The sequence below is a fragment of the Narcine bancroftii genome, chromosome 5, assembly GCF_036971445.1.
Source record: "Narcine bancroftii isolate sNarBan1 chromosome 5, sNarBan1.hap1, whole genome shotgun sequence".
In the NCBI taxonomy this organism is placed as follows: domain Eukaryota; kingdom Metazoa; phylum Chordata; class Chondrichthyes; order Torpediniformes; family Narcinidae; genus Narcine; species Narcine bancroftii.
The window spans coordinates 254,758,264-254,777,516 of NC_091473.1; the positions used below are offsets into that span (position 1 = coordinate 254,758,264).

The 19,253-nt window shown below is 44.9% G+C and overlaps 1 protein-coding gene across 6 annotated transcripts in view; it reads left to right on the forward strand.

The window, feature by feature from the left end:
• LOC138765240 (TBC1 domain family member 30-like) overlaps positions 1-19,253 on the forward strand; it is a 39,849-nt gene that overhangs the window by 12,707 nt on the left and 7,889 nt on the right. For all 6 annotated transcript variants that reach the window (XR_011358542.1, XR_011358544.1, XR_011358543.1 and 3 more), the window contains 7 exons: positions 2,415-2,600; positions 4,855-5,023; positions 9,984-10,152; positions 11,631-11,727; positions 13,157-13,254; positions 13,347-13,468; positions 17,587-17,751. Coding sequence is in view for 3 of the 6 variants with exons in the window: in XM_069942237.1 (XP_069798338.1) it covers positions 2,415-2,600; positions 4,855-5,023; positions 9,984-10,152; positions 11,631-11,727; positions 13,157-13,254; positions 13,347-13,468; positions 17,587-17,751 (1,006 nt within the window). In the remaining 3 variants the exon portion in view is untranslated. The remainder of the gene's footprint in view (positions 1-2,414; positions 2,601-4,854; positions 5,024-9,983; positions 10,153-11,630; positions 11,728-13,156; positions 13,255-13,346; positions 13,469-17,586; positions 17,752-19,253) is intronic.

Below are 19,253 nucleotides of genomic sequence, written 5' to 3' on the forward strand. Positions count from 1 at the left end.
GTAGGGACCAGGAACACCATCACTGGCTTGAATCAACAAGGCGTGAAATGAGGCTGAGGACTTGATGAGGTTGATCTGATGGTCTGACACTGCACAGCAGCCCATGTTGCCATAGCGCAGGCAGTGGTGCAGCTGGGCAGACAGAAAACTGAGGCATTGCTGCCTTCAAATGTTGACTGCCTCTCCCTCCACAGATGCTGCCTGACCTGCGGAGTATTTCCAGCATTCTCCAATTTTGGCACCTGCAGTACTTTACCTGATCACTAAATGTTCTGCTGTGTAGTGATAGAACCAGAAAATTCAGACTGCCGCAACCACATTGTCCTCGAGAAGCCATTCTCAGTGAGAGAACACATTTAAGGGGGGCATGGACTGAAATCATAAAATATATTTTAGATTTTTTTAATGTAGTTGGTCGAAGTACAGAAGAAACCAACTAAACTCGACTGCTTCACAGGGAAGGGGACCCATAAACATTGAGCAGAGTTCTAAGGGGCAATAGCCAAAGAAAGGTTGAGAATGGCTGTGCTCGGGGACTTTCCTCTGTTGAACCCATTTTCCAGCACTTGTAGATTAGTTGAGTGGAACAGCGTGGCCCACCAAGAATCTCTCTCTACGTTAATCCCATTTGCCAGTGTTTGACTCTCAATCTATCCCTATTTAAATGTCTTTAAACAGTGTTTATTGGCCTCCAGGCCATTACATTCACAAAGACAGCTCACCAGCGGCTGTACTTTGTGAGGTGTTTCAGGAGATCCAGTGCATCACCAAAGACTGTCAAAAATTTAGACAGGGAGAGCATTCTGGCTGGTCACATCACTGCCTAGTGCGGAGGTGCCAACACTCAGGACAAGAATAAACTCCAGAGAGTTGTTAACTCAGCCTGCGACATCACAGGCACCAGACTTCACTCCATCGAGGACATCGACATGAGGCCGTGTCTTAAGAAAGTAGCTTCTATCCTCAAGGACCCCCACCACTCAGGCCAGGCCCTCTTCACTCTGCTACCATCGGGGGTAAAGGGCCAGGAGCCTAAAGACTAGCACAAGGACAGCTTCTTCCCCTCCGCCATCAGATTCCTGAATGACCAATGAACCAGACATGGCCTCACTTTGAGGCCATGTTTATTGTTGTACTGTTTATTGTTGTAAGGTGGTTTATATGAATGTTTGGCCTGTGACGTTGCTGTAAAACAATTAATTTGTGATTTATTTATGACCTGATTGTAATTGTCCCCTCCTTTGCCATTCCTCTGACAGCTTGTTCCACTGCACTCTCTCTGTGTGGAGGGGGGGGGGGGGATTGTCACCCTGGTCCCTTTTAAATCTTTTCCCCCCCTTGCCTTAAATCTGCACTCTCTAGTTTAAGACTACCCTACGCTGGGGAAACTGTTGTGAGTATTAACTTTCACAGGTTACACTCTTGGTCATTGAACATATGGCCGCTGAGGTTTGATTTGACGGGTAAAACTGCCCTTTAGTACAAGACGTGGCAGGAGATGTACAGTTATCCAGGAAGCAATGTACTCTGCTGGATTGGGTCAGTTCACACGTCAGTGCTAATTTGGCTGGATTCGGAATGGGAAGATGTGGGGGAGGAAAATGACGTGGGCACAGATAACTCCTCCAGGGAATCATGCCTGCTTGTCCTCTGACCAACTTCAGAAGGTCACTGCTTTTCCTGACTTTACAAAAAGCCAGCTGTTTCTGCACGGTCACCGTGGTAATTGCAGGGTCCCACAGACCAGTTAATTGGATCAAAATGGAACACTCTTTACAAAACCATCCAGGGAGCAAAAGCACGCGCGCAACTTCTCATGAGGTAACACGTAAACACCCTGGGTAGGGAATATTCATCTGTGGGCCGATCTACACTTGCAGATTGATGGAAACACTGCAAACAATAAAAACACCGCAGGATCAGAGAGAGAGAGAGAGAGTGCTCATTAACATCTGCAGTTCAAAGTGGCAGATTGATATTTTGGGTTGAAGGCAGATTTGAGGAGGAACTGTTTCTCCCAGAGAGTGGTGGATCTGTGGAATTCTCTGTCAAGTTTATTGTCCATCTGATTGTTTAAGTACAATCTGATGAAACAGTATTCGCCGGTCCTCGGTGCCGGATTTGAACCCGGGTCACTGGCGCTGTGTAACAGCGTTGCTGTAACCACTGCGGCAACCATGCCATTTTGAAATAACTCCCATTCAGTATTGCTTGCAGTTTTCGAGGGATTTTGAAATGTCTCTCATTCTCCGTGCATTCTCGTTAGGCCTTGAGGGGGTTAACATTACTTCACTGTGAAAGGGTGAGGAGAATACTGTGAACTGAGTGAGATTCATTAGGGGTTTGAGATGAGAGATCTGTGCAAATGGCCAGCTGTGTAGATAATGATGTTTTCTGTGGACGTATGTTTTCAGGACCTGCTCCAGTCCAGCTTGAACATGGATATTGACACAGATGTGGAATCCTTCCACTCTGCACTCAAACGCCTGCTGCTGGCCTATGCTCGCTGGAATACGCAGACCGGCTACTGCCAGGGCTTCATAATCCCAGCAGCCGTCATCCTTCTGGTGATGGGAAGTGATGAAGAAGATGCCTTAAAGGTAGGCATCAATCTTCTTTGAAGTACACTGAACCGTCTCTTGTTTCCCATCCTTTGTCGGGGGACTCGTCTCCTCCCATGCATTTCCTGGTGTCCTTCCATTGGTGGGGTGGATGGGTGAGGGGTATTACATTTATATAGGGCCAAGTGGTCCAATGTGCTTCATGGGAGTGAACGAACAGATTGAGCTGGAGGTTGGGAAGGGAGTGATCGGCCCGAACATTGGAAGGTACAGAAATCTAACACAGTAGGGAGTACAGAAGATGGAGGCTGGTCCCTCCCTCACCCTGTGCTGGTGTCATTGAAACACTCTGATGGAGAGGGTGGATGCAGGGAGAGTTTCCCTGGATGCAGGAGTCTCAAATTAGAGGGCAGTGACTCAGGACAAGGAGTCGGCTGCTTGGGGCGGAGATGAGGGGAAAGCTCTTCACTCGGTAACTGGTGAATGTCTGGGGTTGTCCACCCTGAAGGCTTTGCCATCGAGTTCCTCGATGGAATCAGTGAGAATAATGAAAATGGATCTCCACAGACGCTGCCTGACTTGCTGAGAATTTCCACAATTATGTTTTTATTTCAGATTTTCAGCATCTGTGGTGAGTTTTCCCCCCCCCCTTTCTATTCAGACTGTTGGTTTCCAATTTTCCCAGCAAGCCTGCTCTCTTTGGCTCACTCTTCCTGAACTTCATTGGTTGACTCTTCAGGAAGGCAGATTGACTTTAGGCCCTGTGACAGAGACTGTTCCCGACATCACCTGCAAACCCATGCCTCGATTCTCTGCCCAATCTTGACCTACAGTCTAGGGCTGGAAGCACCACTGGTCACAGAGTCCATTATCGAGCATGGAATGAGGCCATTTGACCCATCATCTCCATGCTGACCAGTAGGCACTCATTTGTATTGATCACACACTTGTCCATAGCCTTCTGTGTCTGGAAAATTAAAGTCCCCATGACTCTGCTTCCACCGCTTGGTCCTGCAGAGTTCCAGGTCCTGGGTAAAGCAGCCCCCCCCCCCCCCCCCCCCATATCCCCTCTCACCCCTTCCCCTAATACTAATCTACCTGATTAAAAATGTGTGGTGGAAAATGTACTGACCGGCTGCATCGCAGTCTGATATAGGGGACACAGCCTAGGATATCACAGGTAAAACTTTCCCCACAATCAAGAACATTTACAGGGAACGCTGCCGTCAGAGAGCAGCAGCCATCATCAAAGACTCTCACCACCCAGCACTTCCTCTGTTCTCGCTGCTGCCATCGGAAAAGAGGTGTAGGTGCCACAAGACTCGCACCACCAGGTTCAGGAACAGCTGCTTCCCCTCCACCATCAGACTCCACAACAACAAACTCAATCTGAGACTCATTTAAGACTTTTATGGGCATTTTATTGATTTTTAAAAAAATTCTCTATTGCACAGTCAGTTTGTTTACATTTATTTGTCTACTTAATTGTTTATTTATTTATATGTTGTGTATAGTTTCTTTTTGCATGACTAATGAGTGGTAATTCTGCCTGGCCTGCAGGAAAAAGTATCTCAGGGTTATATCTTATGTCATGTATGTACTCTTGACAATAAATCTGAAATATAGAACCATACCTTACACATACAACAGGCCCTTCAGCCCTTCTAGTCTGTGCAGAACTATTATTCTGTCTCGTCCCACTGACCTGCACCTATAGTCCTCCACACCCCTCCCATCCACATACCTGTCCAAATTCTTCTTAAATGTGAAAACATGGGGAACATTTCCTGCAGGTCTACCCTGTCTCGACCCCCGTGATACCTCATCATGTCCCTGTTTAACCTCCTCCACTCCAGGGAGGATAGAAACCCACCGGTGGGGCAGTTCCTGTCCTTTCTGCTGGCAGGGTGCTGGGTTAGCAGGGAGCTGTGGGAGGGAGGGGCGGGTGTGAGTGACCGTGCTGCACTTTGTATATGCCCACACTATCCACCACTGTGGAAGGGATGAATGTTCAGGCTGGTGGCTGGGCTGCCTGCGCTTTGTCCTGTCCTGTGTTATGTGGGTCCCGGGTCAGACTGAGGAGAACTCGTACCACTGTGTCTTCTAAAGGGGAAGGGGAGTGGACAGTGAGAACCTCGAGCAATGGTGACCCCACTCAGTGCCCAGTATTCCCTTTTGTCACAGTATTCCAGTCGGATCATCCAGAATCCAAACCACATCTTCACTGCCCTTTGTTCTCTAACCGTGCAACTCATTTCCAGTGTAAATCTGTCTCATTCCTCCCCAACCCCAGGTGCTGGTCTACCTACTTGACCAAGTTCTTCCACACAACTACTTTGCTAACAGCATCAGTGCCCTGACTGTTGATGTCACCGTCTTCCACGAGCTGTTAAAGATCCAGATGCCGGAGCTTTCACAACATCTGGAGCAGTTGTGCAGAGCAGCAAAGCAAGCTGGAGATGGTGAGTCGAGGGCATGTTGTCCGGTGTGTGTTGCCGGTTCCAACATCTGCCCGGTTAACTGAGAGGATCCCTATCCAGCAGTTTGGGGAAGGGGAGTCAAAGCACAAATGTGATGGGTTGATTTCTCCAAATGAACATCTTCGAGTCAGGGGCAAAGTCTCAGGATAAAGGGTGAGGACAGAGGTTGTGAAAGGTTACCTTCCATCCTGGTTGTTGAGGAGATTTGAAACCATTGATGGGGATCTTCATCACACTTTATGGTTGGTGGGTGAATTAGATCCATCATGATATGGGAGCAGGTTATACAAGATGTCAACAGAGACTGGGGTCGAGTACCGTACACAAGCATGCTGGTGAAACTCAGCAGGACACTCAGTATCCACAGGATCGGGGAGTTGATGTTTCGAGCCTGAGCCCTTTTTTTAATATTCACACTATGAACCATATCAATCAAAATACACAAACATTTCCCTCTTGAATAGACACAGTGTCATTTTCTCCCCTTTTTCCCCCCTCCCTTCCCTCCCTCCTTCCCACCCCCCTCCAAACCCATTAAACGTTCAACATGTAAAATACAATAAACCCGTTAAACAATGTCATCACACAATGAAAATAAACAAGAAAATTGTGTCGTCTACTTTTACACACTGGGTCAGTTCATTTCGTCGTCTTCTCATTCTATCATTTTAGGGGGGGTGGAGGTCCACGGTAGGACTTCTCTGTTGTGTTTCATGTACGGTTCCCAAATTTGTTCGAATACTGTAATGTTATTTCTTAAATTTTATGTTATTTTTTCTAATGGAATATATTTATTCATTTCCATGTACCATTGCTGTATTCTCAGACTTTCTATCAATTTCCAGGTTGACATTATACATTTTTTTGTTACAGCTAAGGCTATCATAATAAATCATTTCAGCGCTTCATCCAGTTTGAGGCCTAGTTCTTTACTTCTCATATTACTTAGAAGAAAGATCTCTGGATTTTTTGGGATGTTATTTTTTGTGATTTTATTTAATACCTGATTTAGATCTTCCCAAAACTTTTTCACTTTCTCACATGCCCAAATTGCATGTCCTGTTGTTCCCGTTTCCTTCTTACAGCGAAAACATCTATCTGATACTGTTGGATCCCATTTATTTAACTTTTGGGGCGTGATATATAACCTGTGTAACCAATTATATTGTATCATGTGTAACCTCGTGTTTATTGTATTTCTCATAGCTCCGAAGCATAGCTTTTCCCATATTTCATTTTTTATCTTTATGTTTAGATCTTGTTCCCACTTTTGTTTGGGTTTATAGCTTATTTCATCATTTTCCTTCTCTTGCAACTTGATGTACATGTTATAAATCTTTTAATTATCATTGTGTCTGTAATCACATATTCAAAGCTGCTTCCTTCTGGTAACCTCAGTCTGTTTCCTAATTTGTCCTTCAAGTAGGTTTTCAGTTGGCGGTATGCAAACATTGTACCATGAGTTATACCATATTTGTACTTTATTTGTTCAAAAGATAATAATTTATTTCCCAAAAAACAATTTTCTATTCTTTTGATCCCTTTTCTCTCCCATTCTCTAAAGGAAAGGTTATCTATTGTGAAGAGGATTAGTTGATTTTGCGTCAATATTAATTTTGGTAGTTGGTAATTTGTTTTTTTCCTTTCTACGTGAATCTTCTTCCATATGTTGAATAAATGGTGCAATACTGGTGAACTTTTATATTGCACCAGTTTTTCATCCCACTTATAAAGTATATGTTCTGGTACCTTCTCCCCTATTTTATCTAGCTCTATCTTGGTCCAATCTGGTTTTTCCCTTGTTTGATAAAAATTTGATAAATACCTTAATTGAGCTGCTCTATAATAATTTTTAAAGTTTGGTAGCTGCAAACCACCTTGCTTGTACCACTCTGTTAATTTATCTAACGCTATTCTCGGTTTCCCTCCTTTCCATAAGAATTTCCTTATTATTCTCTTTAGTTCATTGAAGAATTTCTCTGTTAAGGGAATTGGTAATGATTGAAATAGGTATTGTATCCTTGGGAACACATTCATTTTAATGCAATTTACCCTTCCTATCAGTGTTGGTGGTAAATCTTTCCAATGTTCTAAGTCATCTTGTAATTTCTTCATTAATGGCTGATAATTTAATTTGTATAGGTGGCTTAAATTATTATCTAATCTAATACTGAGGTGTCGGATTGCTTGTGTTTGCCATTGAAATGGTGATTCTTTTTTAAACTCTGTGTAATCCGCATTATTCATTGGCATCGCTTCACTTTTATTTGCGTTGATCTTGTACCCCAATATTTCTCCATATTCCTTCAATTTCTTATGTAATTCTTTTATTGATATTTCTGGTTCTGTTAAGTATACTATGATGTCATCTGCAAATAAACTGATTTTATACTCTTTCTCATTTATTTTTATTTTCTGTTCTTATCAGTTCTGCCAATGGTTCTATTGCTTAGGTGAACAATGAGGGGGATAATGGACATCCCTGTCTAGTTGACCTACTTAATTTAAATTCTCTGTGTCTAAAGCAACAGCCACTGTTGGTATCTTATTCCCTTATACTGCATGGATTAAGTTGATGAACTTATAGACATTGTCTTGTTCGTCTTAATTAATTCAGTTTGATCTAGTTTTACTATCTTTGGTACACAGTTGGCCAATCTGTTTGCAAATAGTTTAGCCATTATCTTATAATCTGTGTTGAGTAGAGATATTGGTCTATATGATGTTGATGTAAATGGATCTTTCTCCATCTTTGGTATTACTGAAATTATTGCTGTCTTACATGAATCTGGCATGTTTTGTGTTTCTTCAATCTAGTTCATTACTTCCAGGAGAGGAGGAATTAATAACTCTTTAAATGTTTTATAGAATTCTATTGGGAGTCCATCCTCTCCGGGTGTTTTATTGTTCGGTAGCTTTTTTAATATATCCTGTATTTCCTCTATTTCAAATGGTTTTATCAATTTGTTTTGCTCCTCTTCTTGCAATTTCGGCATTCAGTTTTAGCTAAAAACTCGTCTATTTTGTCTTCTTTCCCTTCGTTCTCAGTTTGTAATAATTGTTCATTGAATTCCTTGAAGTTTTCATTGATCTCTGTTGGGTTATATGTAATTTGTTTGTCCTTTTTCCTTGATGCCAATACAGTTCTTTTAGCTTGTTCTGTTTTAAGCTGCCAAGCTAGTATTTTGTGCATTTTTTCTCCCAGTTCGTAATACTTCTGCTTTATTTTCATTATGTTCTTCTCCACCTTATACGTTTGTAGTGTTTCATATTTTATTTTTTTGTCCACCAATTCTCTTTTTGTTGTATCTTCCCTTGTTACTAGTTATTTTTCTGTACTTACTATTTCCCTTTCCAACTGTTCTATTTCCCAATTGTAATCCTTTTTCATCTTAGTTATATAACTTATTATCTGCCCTCTAATGAAGGCTTTCATTGCGTCCCATAATATAAATTTGTCTTTCACTGATTCCATATTTATTTCAAAGTACATTTTAATTTGGCTTTCAATAAATTCCCTAAATTCCTGTCTTTTAAATAGCATGGAGTTTAATCTCCATCTATATGTCCTTGGAGGGATGTCCTCCAGTTCTATTGCTAATAACAGGGGTGAGTGATCAGATAACAATCTAGCTTTATATTTCATTTTCCTAACTCTCTTTTGGATATGGGCTGACAACAGGAACAGGTCAATCCTTGAGCATGTTTTATGTCTACTCGAATAATATGAGTATTCCTTCTCCTTTGGGTGTTGCCTCCTCCATGTATCCAAAAGTTGTATTTCCTGCATTGATTTAACCATAAATTTGGCTACTTTGTTCTTTTTGCTCGTCTTTTGTCCAGTTTTATCCACCTTTGGGTCCAAATTAAGGTTAAAATCCCCTCCTATCAATATATTCCCCTGCATATCTACAATCTTCAAAAAAATATCTTGCAAAAACTTTTGATCCTCTTAGGTGTATATATATTGAGCAAATTCTGAATAGATCTGACACTTTATCATTACATACCTCCCTGCTGGGAGCCTGAGCCCTTCTTCAGGAATGACTAAAATCAGGCCCATTTCCTTCCTTCTCAGCTCTCTGCCCTCAATCCTTTTTCCTTCTCTTTCTCCCATTGTTAGGGGCACCAGGCCATGCTCAGGGTGACTCTATGTTTGCCTTGTGGCAGGCAGACGTTAAAGTGGGTTACAGTGTTAATGTGTTATTCACTAACAACAAAAGTAACCTTGAACCTTCTTTCCCCCTCCATCTGTATCTACCCATCATCTGCTGGCCTGCATTCCTCCCCCTCATTAGTTAGTTTGAAATCGAAGGCCAGCAGGCGTTTGAGCTTAGGCTGCAACTGGCGAGGTGGTGCAGAGAAAGTTCACCAGTTTGAGGCCAGAGATGAGGGGGTTAGCCTTGGAGGAGAGATGGGATTGCCTGGGACTGTACTCATTGGAGTTTAGATTTAGGAAATCTTATAGGAACATAGAAAAAGGATAAAAGCATAGAGGTTGCTTCTGGCAGGCGAGACTAGACAAAGAGACACGGGAATAGATTTAAGACAGATGAGAATGAACTGCTTCACCCAGGGAAACTGAAATCGATCAAGGAAGTCATAGAGGCTGCCTCCCTGAATGTATTTAAGAGACCGGTAGAACTTTGAAGAGTCTGGGTTATGGGGAACAGGTGGTTCTTTCGCCATATTAGCAGTAACCTTATTGAATGGTGGCGCAGAAGGTCTGCTCCGCCTCCTATTATATGTTCACGTGCTGAGACGAGATCAGGAGATTTCAAGAGAGATGGAGTCAGAATTCAGATCATTGAATGATGGAATAGGTTCAAAAGGCTGAATGGCCTCCCCTTATCCATTTGGTGTCAAGCAGATAACCTTGAACGTGAAGTGTTAAGAAGTCTGGGAGTGCATATTTCAGAGCGGGGATTCTGTTTCTGTACAGGGAGATGCGTGCTGCCGCTCCACACGGTGGTCTCAATGCACTGGTTCCTGACGCTCTTCACTTCCTGCCTTCCCAAAGAGTCTGTCCTCCGGATCTTTGACGCCATCTTCTTTGAAGGGTCGGAGGTGTTGCTGTGTGTGGCTCTGGCAATATGGGCCCAGCTCGAGGAGTAAGTGCCTGCAGTTCTTGTTTCCATGTCGGACCCAGAATGAAACAGACGACTGTTCCTGACAAAGGGTTCCAGCCTGAACCCATTCTCCCCCTCCCTCGGATGCTCCTTGACCCACCGAGTTCCTCCAGCAGCATGTGTGTTGCCCCAGGTTCCAATGTCTGCCATCGCTGGTGTGGGCCCTGAATGGACAGGTGACTGTTGCCCCTCTCTACTCTGGATCAGCAGGCTGATGTTGCCATGGAGTTCAGCAGAATGAGGGGAGCCCTCATTGAAACATTTTGAATGTTGAAAGGCCTGGACAGAGTAGATGTGGCAAAGCTGTTTCCCATGGTCGGGGAGACTAGGACAAGAGGACATAACTTCAGGATTGAGGGGCGCCCGTTTAGAACAGAGATGCGAGGAATTTCTTTAGCTAGAGAGTGGTGAACTCTGGAATTTCCTGTGGAGGCTGGGTCGATGGGTTTATTTAAGGCAGAGATTGATAGGTGTCAGGGTATCAAAGGAGAGGGCTAGAGAGTAGGACGGAGTAAATAACTTTGTGATGGAATGGCAAGGCATACTCAATGGGCAGAATGGCCAACTTCTGTTCCTATATCTAATGGTCTTGTAGGACTAGTATGAACTTTGGAAAGATCTTCAACAAATCCCACGTGGGAAACTGACCAAAATAAGACCCTTGGCATTGAGGACGTTGACAAACTGGATCCATGAATCCCTTGGCAAAAGGAGACAGGAGTGGCTGAGACCCGTGGCGTCCCACAAGGATCCAGTGCTGGGACCCTTTCTGCTTGTGATGTGTGTGTGTGTGAATGATTTGGATGTGGATCTTGAAAGCATGATCACGAAGTATGTGGATGACATGAAGCATGGTGGAGTTGGTGATCGTGTGGAGAGTACTCAAGTTATAGGGTGATGTCAGTGTGCCTCAGCGGGACTGAGAATTGGCAGATGAAATTTAACCAGAGTGAATTTTGGGATTATTGGTGAGACTCCATGGGATATTAGCCATTGATAGTTGGGGCATTGAATGCACAGGCAGGGAGGTGATGCTCCAAATTTATAAAATCTTGGTCAGACCTCAGCTGGAATTCTGATTGCACTACAGGAAGGATAAGTTTAAATTGACAGTAGGGTTAGCCTTGGATTTTATTTATTTTCATATTTATTATCCTTCTATTCTAATTCATGGCTCATTACAGTAATGTAATGTATGCTGTTGGAGTTGGTGTAACAAAGTAACTGCTTCTGTACCCTGTACTTCTGTACATGACAATAAACGTTCATACCTCATACCTCAGATGTGTGGGCTGAAGGGTCTGATCCTATACTGTATGATTCTATGTGTGGACCACCTGCAAGATGCACCCTGTCATTGGGGAAGGATGTAGCTGGGACCATGGTGAAGGTGTCTGGCACATGGACCTCGACCATAAGGTGTGAGGGGACTGTAGATTAAATCGTTGTTCCTGTGGCAGGTGGATCAAGCAGTGTCAGACCATGGACGAGGTCTCCCAGCAGTTTGGACGGGAGATGATGGAGAGGAACCTGATGGACCCGGGAGAGCTGATGCAGGTGAGATTATCAAAGCCCAGTGACAGTAGCTGTGTTTCTGACATCACTGGCCCACCTTCAGCATCTCGAGTCTTGGTGGAGGGTTCCGGCCTAAAACTTTGATCGCTCTTTTTCTCCCACTGCTCAACCTGCTCGGTTCTCCTGGCAGATTGTTCATGGACTGGAGCTAGGTCATTGAGCTTGGCTCAATAGAAGAAGCAATGCTAGTGTCCTGTCCCAACATCCACTCCTGACACACTATTGACTCCACTGGGCTGACCCATTTTCTTTCAATTTCACCTACTGTGTCTTTCCTGAATATCTACCGGACTGCAGGTCTGGTCTCACTGGTCTTCTGTACACCTGAAACATTGTCTCCCTGATCTTGTACTCCATTCCCATAGCCATCCTGAGCTTCCACTGCCCTCCCATTCACATGTGACCTGCTGCCCTCAAACCTTTCCACCAAAGACAGGCCAAATGCAAGTTGGAAGAACAGCATCTCCCATTCCTTGTGGAATGAACGTTGAATTCCCCAATTTTAAGACACCCCCTCCCTTTGCTTTCCTTTCCCATTCCTACTGGCCCACCTGTGGTCTCTCTCCCCTGTTCACCTCCCCCCTCCAACCCTTATTTTTTCCTAGATTTGCAGCCCTCCCCCTCCAAGTACCTGAAACCATTTCCCTCCACGGATTTAAAAATAATTTACAGCCGATTCCGACCAATTCAACCCGTGCCGCCCAATTACACCCAAATTAACCTGCAAATCCCGTACGTTTTGAAGGGTGGGAAGAAACCAGTGCCCCAGGAGGAAATCCACGCAGATGTGGGGCGAACCTGGGTCACTGGCACTGTAAATAGTGTCACGCTGACTGCTATACCAAATGTGCCACCCACCTGACCTGCTAGGTTCCTCCAGCAGTTTGCCATTTGCTCATTTTTCTACTGAATTTTGTGTTGTCCCCAAATTTAGCAGCGACATCTTCAGTGCCTTCATCCAAGCCGTTTATATCAATCAGAGACAGCCGCAATGATGCCTGCGGCACGTCATTTGAAACACGCTCCCAGCCAGGATCGGGCTTTGCCAACTCACTGTCATCCTGTCAATCTGCCACTGGTTCATGCATATCAGGCGCTAATGGATATCATTTCTCAGCTGAACTCTCTTAATATATGCTTATAAACTATGCAAGAGTGTGATTCAGCTGAGGCCACATTCGGAATATCGTGTGCAGACATAGGAACAACACTGCTCCTGGTGCAGGGTCTCAACCAGAAACATTGACCATTCCTTTCACTCTACAGATGCTGTCCAACCCACTGAGTTCCTCAGCAGCTTGCTTTTTTTTGCTCCAGATTCCAGTATCTGCAGTTTCTTGTTGGTGTAACCTCCGTCTATGACTAAATTATACTCTGGGCCCACATGAAAATAATGTTGCCCATCTTGCAGGCTGTGTACGCAATGACCACACTTCCCTTTCCCAAAGTGAAGGAACTAAGAGAGAAGTTCAGTCCAACGTCTTCACAATCAAAGTTCACTGCCTCCAGGTACTTTAATCGATGCCAACAAACAACGTTTAGTTTCCCCACTCTAACACTACAGCAATTTAATGCCACCTTTCTGGGGTTTTTTTTTATAGCGGTCGCCTGAACGAATCTTCAGTGAGGAGGAACCCATCGAGTGAGACAAATGGGCATTGCACCTTCCTCGCTGCGGTTGGTTACTCTCAAGCACAGAATCCACAGAACTGTCACAAAACAGGTACCAGGGCTGTGTCTCGAGGGGTAAAACTCAGAGCTGGGCAAGTCCCATAAGTGCAGCAAGGTAGTATTCCTTTATCTTCAACTGTCCTTTGTGATTGGCCTCAGTTTCCGAGAAGGCACGGAAAACAGACAATGTTACACAAACACAGGCTTATGTTGAGATCACGTACGGTGTACAGTACAGCAAGAGACCATCATTCCACTAATCTAACTTGGCAAATGTAAAGATTGTGGCAAAAAATCTTTTCTTTGAAACAATACTTATGAAACAAGTTTGGAAAGGTGATGGCTTTCAGCCAAGCTGGATAAACTCAGCAGTCAAACTGTGTACTTTATTCTTCTTTCTTTGGCTTGGCTTCGCAGACGAAGATTTATGGAGGGGTATGTCTACGTCTGCTGCAGGCTCGTTGGTGACTGACAAGTCCGATGCGGGACAGGCAGGCATGGTTACAAGGGAAAATTGGTGGGTTGGGGTTGGGTGTTGGGTTTTTCCTCCTTTGTCTTTTGTCAGTGAGGTGGGCTCTGCAGTCTTCTTCAAAGGAGGTTGCTGCCCGCCGAACTGTGAGGCGCCAAGATGCACGGTTGGAGGCGAGATCAGCCCACTGGCGGTGGTCAATGGGGCACGCACCAAGAGATTTCTTTAAGCAGTCCTTGTACCTCTTCTTGGGTGCACCTGTCTCGGTGGCCAGTGGAGAGCTCGCCATAGAACACGATCTTGGGAATGCGATGGTCCTCCATTCTGGAGACGTGACCCACCCAGTGCAGTTGGGTCTTCAGCAGCGTGGATTCGATGCTTGCGGACTCTGCCAGCTCGAGTACTTCGATGTTGGTGATGAAGTCATTCCAATGAATGTTGAGGATGGAGCGGAGACAGCGCTGATGGAAGCGTTCTAGGAGCTGTAGGTGATGCCGGTAGAGGACCCATGATTTGGAGGCGAACAGGAGAATGGGTATGACAAAGTCTCTGTACACGCTGATCTTTGTGTGTTTCTTCAGGTGGTTGTTTTTCCAGACTCTTTTGTGTACTCTTCCAAAGGCGCTATTTGCCTTGGCGAGACTGTTGTCTATCTCTTTGTCGATCCTTGCATCCGATGAAATGGTGCAGCCAGGGTAGGTAAACTGGTTGACCGTTTTGAGTTTTGTGTGCCCGATGGAGATGTGGGGGGGGCTGGTAGTCATGGTGGGGAGCTGGCTGATGGAGGACCTCTGTTTTCTTCAGGCTGACTTCCAGGCCAAACATTTTGGCAGTTTCCACAAAACAGGACGTCATGCGCTGGAGAGCTGGCTCTGAATGGGCAACTAAAGTGGCATCGTCTGCAAAGAGTAGTTCACGGACAAGTTTGTACTTTATATAGCAAAGATAAAGGTACAGAACCACCGTTTTGGGCTTGGTACAAGTAAAATGTAGGCAGGCGCCCGAACAAAATGTTGGTTCTGTATCTTTAACTTTGCTATATAAAGGACACGGTTTGACCTGCTGAGTTTCTCCAGCGTCGTGTTTTTTACTTTAACCCACATCATCTGAAAGACTTTTATGTTTTACTGATTTTAAAGTACTTCAGGTGATGTCTAATTTGAACACTCAAACCCGTAAAGAGCCCAGTATTCTGTTGCTCATGAGTTCAAGTTTATTTATCATCCGATTATATCAGAACAACTCCACAAAAGTTTTCTCCAGTCCACGGTGCAAACAGACAAGTATACTGTATACACATATATTTAAAATAAATATTATTAATAAATAGAGGGGAGACAGAGGATTTGCATGAGCTGTTCATCAGTTGTTCAGCATTCTCACTGCCTGTGGGAAGAAGCTGTTCCTCAGCTTGGTGGTTCTGGATCTAATACTCCTGTATCTCTTTCCAGGTAGGAGTAGTTGAAAGATACTATGAGCAGGGTGGAAGGAGTCCTTAGTGATTTTACGAGCCTTCTTTAAACAATAATCCTGCTAGATCACATTGATGGCAGCGAGGGAGACCTCTCTGCCACTTCTCTGAACCTGCGATTGACCTCTGATCTGATTCTCTCCAGCAACTGTACCACACTGTGATGCAGCCGGCCAGGGTGCTCTCAGTAAAGCTCCTGTAGAAAGTTGACAGGATGGTGGCCGGTAGCCTTGCCCACCCCAGACTTCTGAGGAAATGTAGTCACTGTTCCGCCTTCCTGACAAATGAGGAAGCATTTTGTATCCAGGATAGGTCACTACTTCAGTGGACTCCGAGGAACTTGGTGCTCTCCATCACCGAGCTATTAATGTGTACTTCAGTATTGGTTCTGTGTGGTTAACCAACAGCAACTTGTATTCGGTTGAAAAGGAGACACTGCAGATGCTGGGATTGAAATTGGAATATACACAAGTTCTGGAGAAACTCAGTAGGTTACACAGCATCTTACATGAACTGAAGGGTCACCAACATTTTGCCCCTGAGCCTTTCATCAAGGTATGAGCAAAAAAGGAGGGGGAATGGGCAGGGGAGGAGCACATACTGACAGGAAAGTGGATGTAGGTGGGAGGGCAGAGTGGTGATGGGGGCTGGAGGAAAGGAGATGAGATTTAAGAGAAGCTGGAAAAGTTGATGGTAATGCCGTCCGGTTAGAGGCTGCCCAAACAGAATATTATTTCTTGTTCCTCCAATGTGCGGGTGGCCTCAGTTTTGTAGTGAATGGGCAGACATGTCGGCATGGAAATGAATGGTTGGCCACTGGGAGATCCCAGTCATTGGAGTGGACAAAGTGAAGATGCTCAACAAAATGATCTTCCTGTTCTGCATCCAGTGCAGAGGAGACCACCACAGGAGGGCCTGATGCAGTGGATGACCCCTGCAGATTCACAAGTGAAATGTTGTTTCACTTGGGACTGCTCAGGGAGGTGTGGGACAAGTGTAGCATTTCCTGCAATCAGAATGGTAAGTACAGAGGGGCTGATTAGTGGGATGGGAGGAGGGAAGAAGAGTGCGGTGCCTGTGGAAGGCAGAGAGAGAGGAGAAGGGAAGATGTGCCTGGTGGTGGGATCATATTGGAGGTGACAGAAATGGTTGGATTCGGAAGCTGGATGAGTTGTAGGTGAGGACAAGGGGAATCCTGTCCAGGAGGCAGAGGGGGCCAGGGCAGGTGTGCAGAAAATAGAGTAGTCGATGAAGAGCAGCTGATGTACGTGTTGCTGTTTTTGAGGTGATCCAGAGCTGAGCGGAGAGCCAGTGAGATTGTGTCTGCTGTGGAGCGATTGTGACGGTAGACGAATTGCAGGAGGTCCAGACCTTTACTTGGGTATGAGTTGATTCTGGCCACAACCGACCTCACAAAGCGCTTATCATAGTAGATGTGAGTGGTATTGGGCGATAGTCATTGAGGCAGGTCACAGTGCTCTGCTCGGGCACCAAGTCCTAATGAACCAATATAACTGTTGATATTGATTTATTCAAACCTACTTTTCCAATGTGTGAACAAGAATTCTTTCACAGGCACCAGACAGGTTTTCCTGGATGTTTCAAAAGGAGCTTTTATTGGAGAGGAACGTTTCAGCGGCTTTCCTCAGTTGAATTGATGGTGGGCGTTTTAAGAATTTGACTCCATCACTTTAGATGGAAGGAAGGTATACAACCTGGTGGTTGTGGCCTCTCACGGGAGACACCGAGCTGGATCAGATCCGCATCAAATGCAAATGAAACATGAAAGTCTGCAGACACTGTGATCGTAGTAAAAACCCACTGAAATGCTGGTCTTTCAGTGTCCATTAAAACGCAAAGCCCCACCAAATGGATGGCATTAAAATGGACTTCCCTTTCCACCTCCCCCAGCTCTGTCTCTCCCTTTTCCCTCTCTCCTTTTGCACAGAAATTATAAATTCTTACCTCTCCCCTTATCCTATTAAAACACCTTTTGTTGGACTGTCTGAATTCTGAGATTTCCTGCTTCTGACTCATTCTGCTCATTTCTCGAGGTCTCCTAATGGACACTGAAAAGACCGGCTAAGTTCTTCCAGTATTTTGGTCCGTTTTTACTGGCATCAAATGTAAGCCTGACCCAGTTGCCAGAGGACCCATACACAGCCTGTGGTAGTGAATCTTGCCAAGGTGTGCCCAGGAAAATGAACCATTCCTTCTTGTCTCCCAACAGCTCAAGGACAAACTCCAAGGAGTAGCTGTGATGTGACTGGGGCTGCGGCTGGTGAGAGCGTGCCAGGGCGTGACGCTGTGCGGAGCAGCAGGGAGCAACCAGTGGCTAAGCAACGACCCTGCAAAGTGCCTGAGCGACAGCGCCAACGTGTCACCCCGAAACACGGTAAGGTGTCGAAAACATCCATCACTGAAGCAGTAAAGTAACTGCATAAATCGTGCTCAGTGCCAGCGTGAATGGGTTCTTAACGTCCAAAGGCTCAAACAACACTTTCTGACATGAAGTGACTGGGGCGATTAGCGCAAGTGTTTCAGCGACAGCGACCTGGGTTCAAATCCCGCACTGATTGTAAGGAGTTTGCACGCTCTCCCCATGTCTGCCTGGGGTTTCTCCAGGGGCTCTGGTTTCCTCCCACCATTCAAAACGTACCGAGCATTTAGGTTAATTGGGTGTGAATTGGGCAGCAGGGACTCGTGGGGCAAAATGGCCGGTCACTATGAAAAATGGTGAAAACATTCTTTCAGCTTGTCCTCACAAATGTTGAAAGTTTAAGAATTATTGGAGAGAAACATTAAATGACCATTGTTTTCCTCTAAACTTAGCAAGGGCTGATCAATGATGAATGATGAAAACTGACCTTGCCCTGCTCATACTGAGCCCAGGATCTGACTGGTATGGAAGAGGTTGCCTGGTTGAGGCCTCCAGTGTTGGCAGTATTTGAAGTGATGTTGGCTTTGTCAGGCTATTGTTGGGGGCTTGAATCTAGAATTGCTTGATCCTGCAGGGTGGGTGCAGGATCGCCACCATAAAGCAGAGTCTCTCCATCACTCAAGCCCAACAACCATAGAACATTGCAGCACAAAACAGACCCTTTGGCCCTCTAGAGTTTACCGAACGATTGTTTCTACCTAGTCCTACTGACCTGCACCCTGTCTGTAGACCTCCATACCTCTCCATCCATGTACCTTTCCAAATTCTTTAAAATTGAGCCTGCATTCACCACTTCAGCTGGAAGCTTGTTCCACACTCGCACTATGTGTGAAGAAATTCCCCCTAAACTTTTCCCCTTTCACCCTTAACCCATGACCTCTGGTTTGTTCCTCACCGACCCTCAGGGGAAAAAACCGACCTACAATTTACTCTGTTTATCCCCCTCATAATTTTAAATACCTCCATCAAATCTCCCCAATGCTCCAGGGAATAAAGTCCTAACCTTTTTTAACCTTTCCCTGTGGCTCAGCTCCTGAGCATCCTGGAAAATCTTCTCTGCACTTTTTCTATCTTATTGATATCTTTCCTATAGTTTGGTGACCAAAACTGCAACAATACTCCAAATTTGACCATTGAAGAGCAATTGTTGACTGACACAAATTCCCTAAAGTAGCCAGAGTCTGTTAAAGAGCAAACAGCATGGTGGAAAAGGCTTGCGTATTTTTAGTTGTGATTAATGGTTTGAAAACCTTTGAATTGGTCGGTCCTATAATGTTAGAAAAGTGCATACAGCTAGCTGCAATAAGCAGCAGTGCTGCAGTGATGTGATTGAGGTCTGGCCTGGACATTACAGAGAATCCATTGCTCCTCTCCAAATGATGCCGTGGAGAGTGCTTGGGGTCTGGGTTTGAACTAGCACCCCACTGAATGGGTCCGAATATTTACAGTGCTGCAGA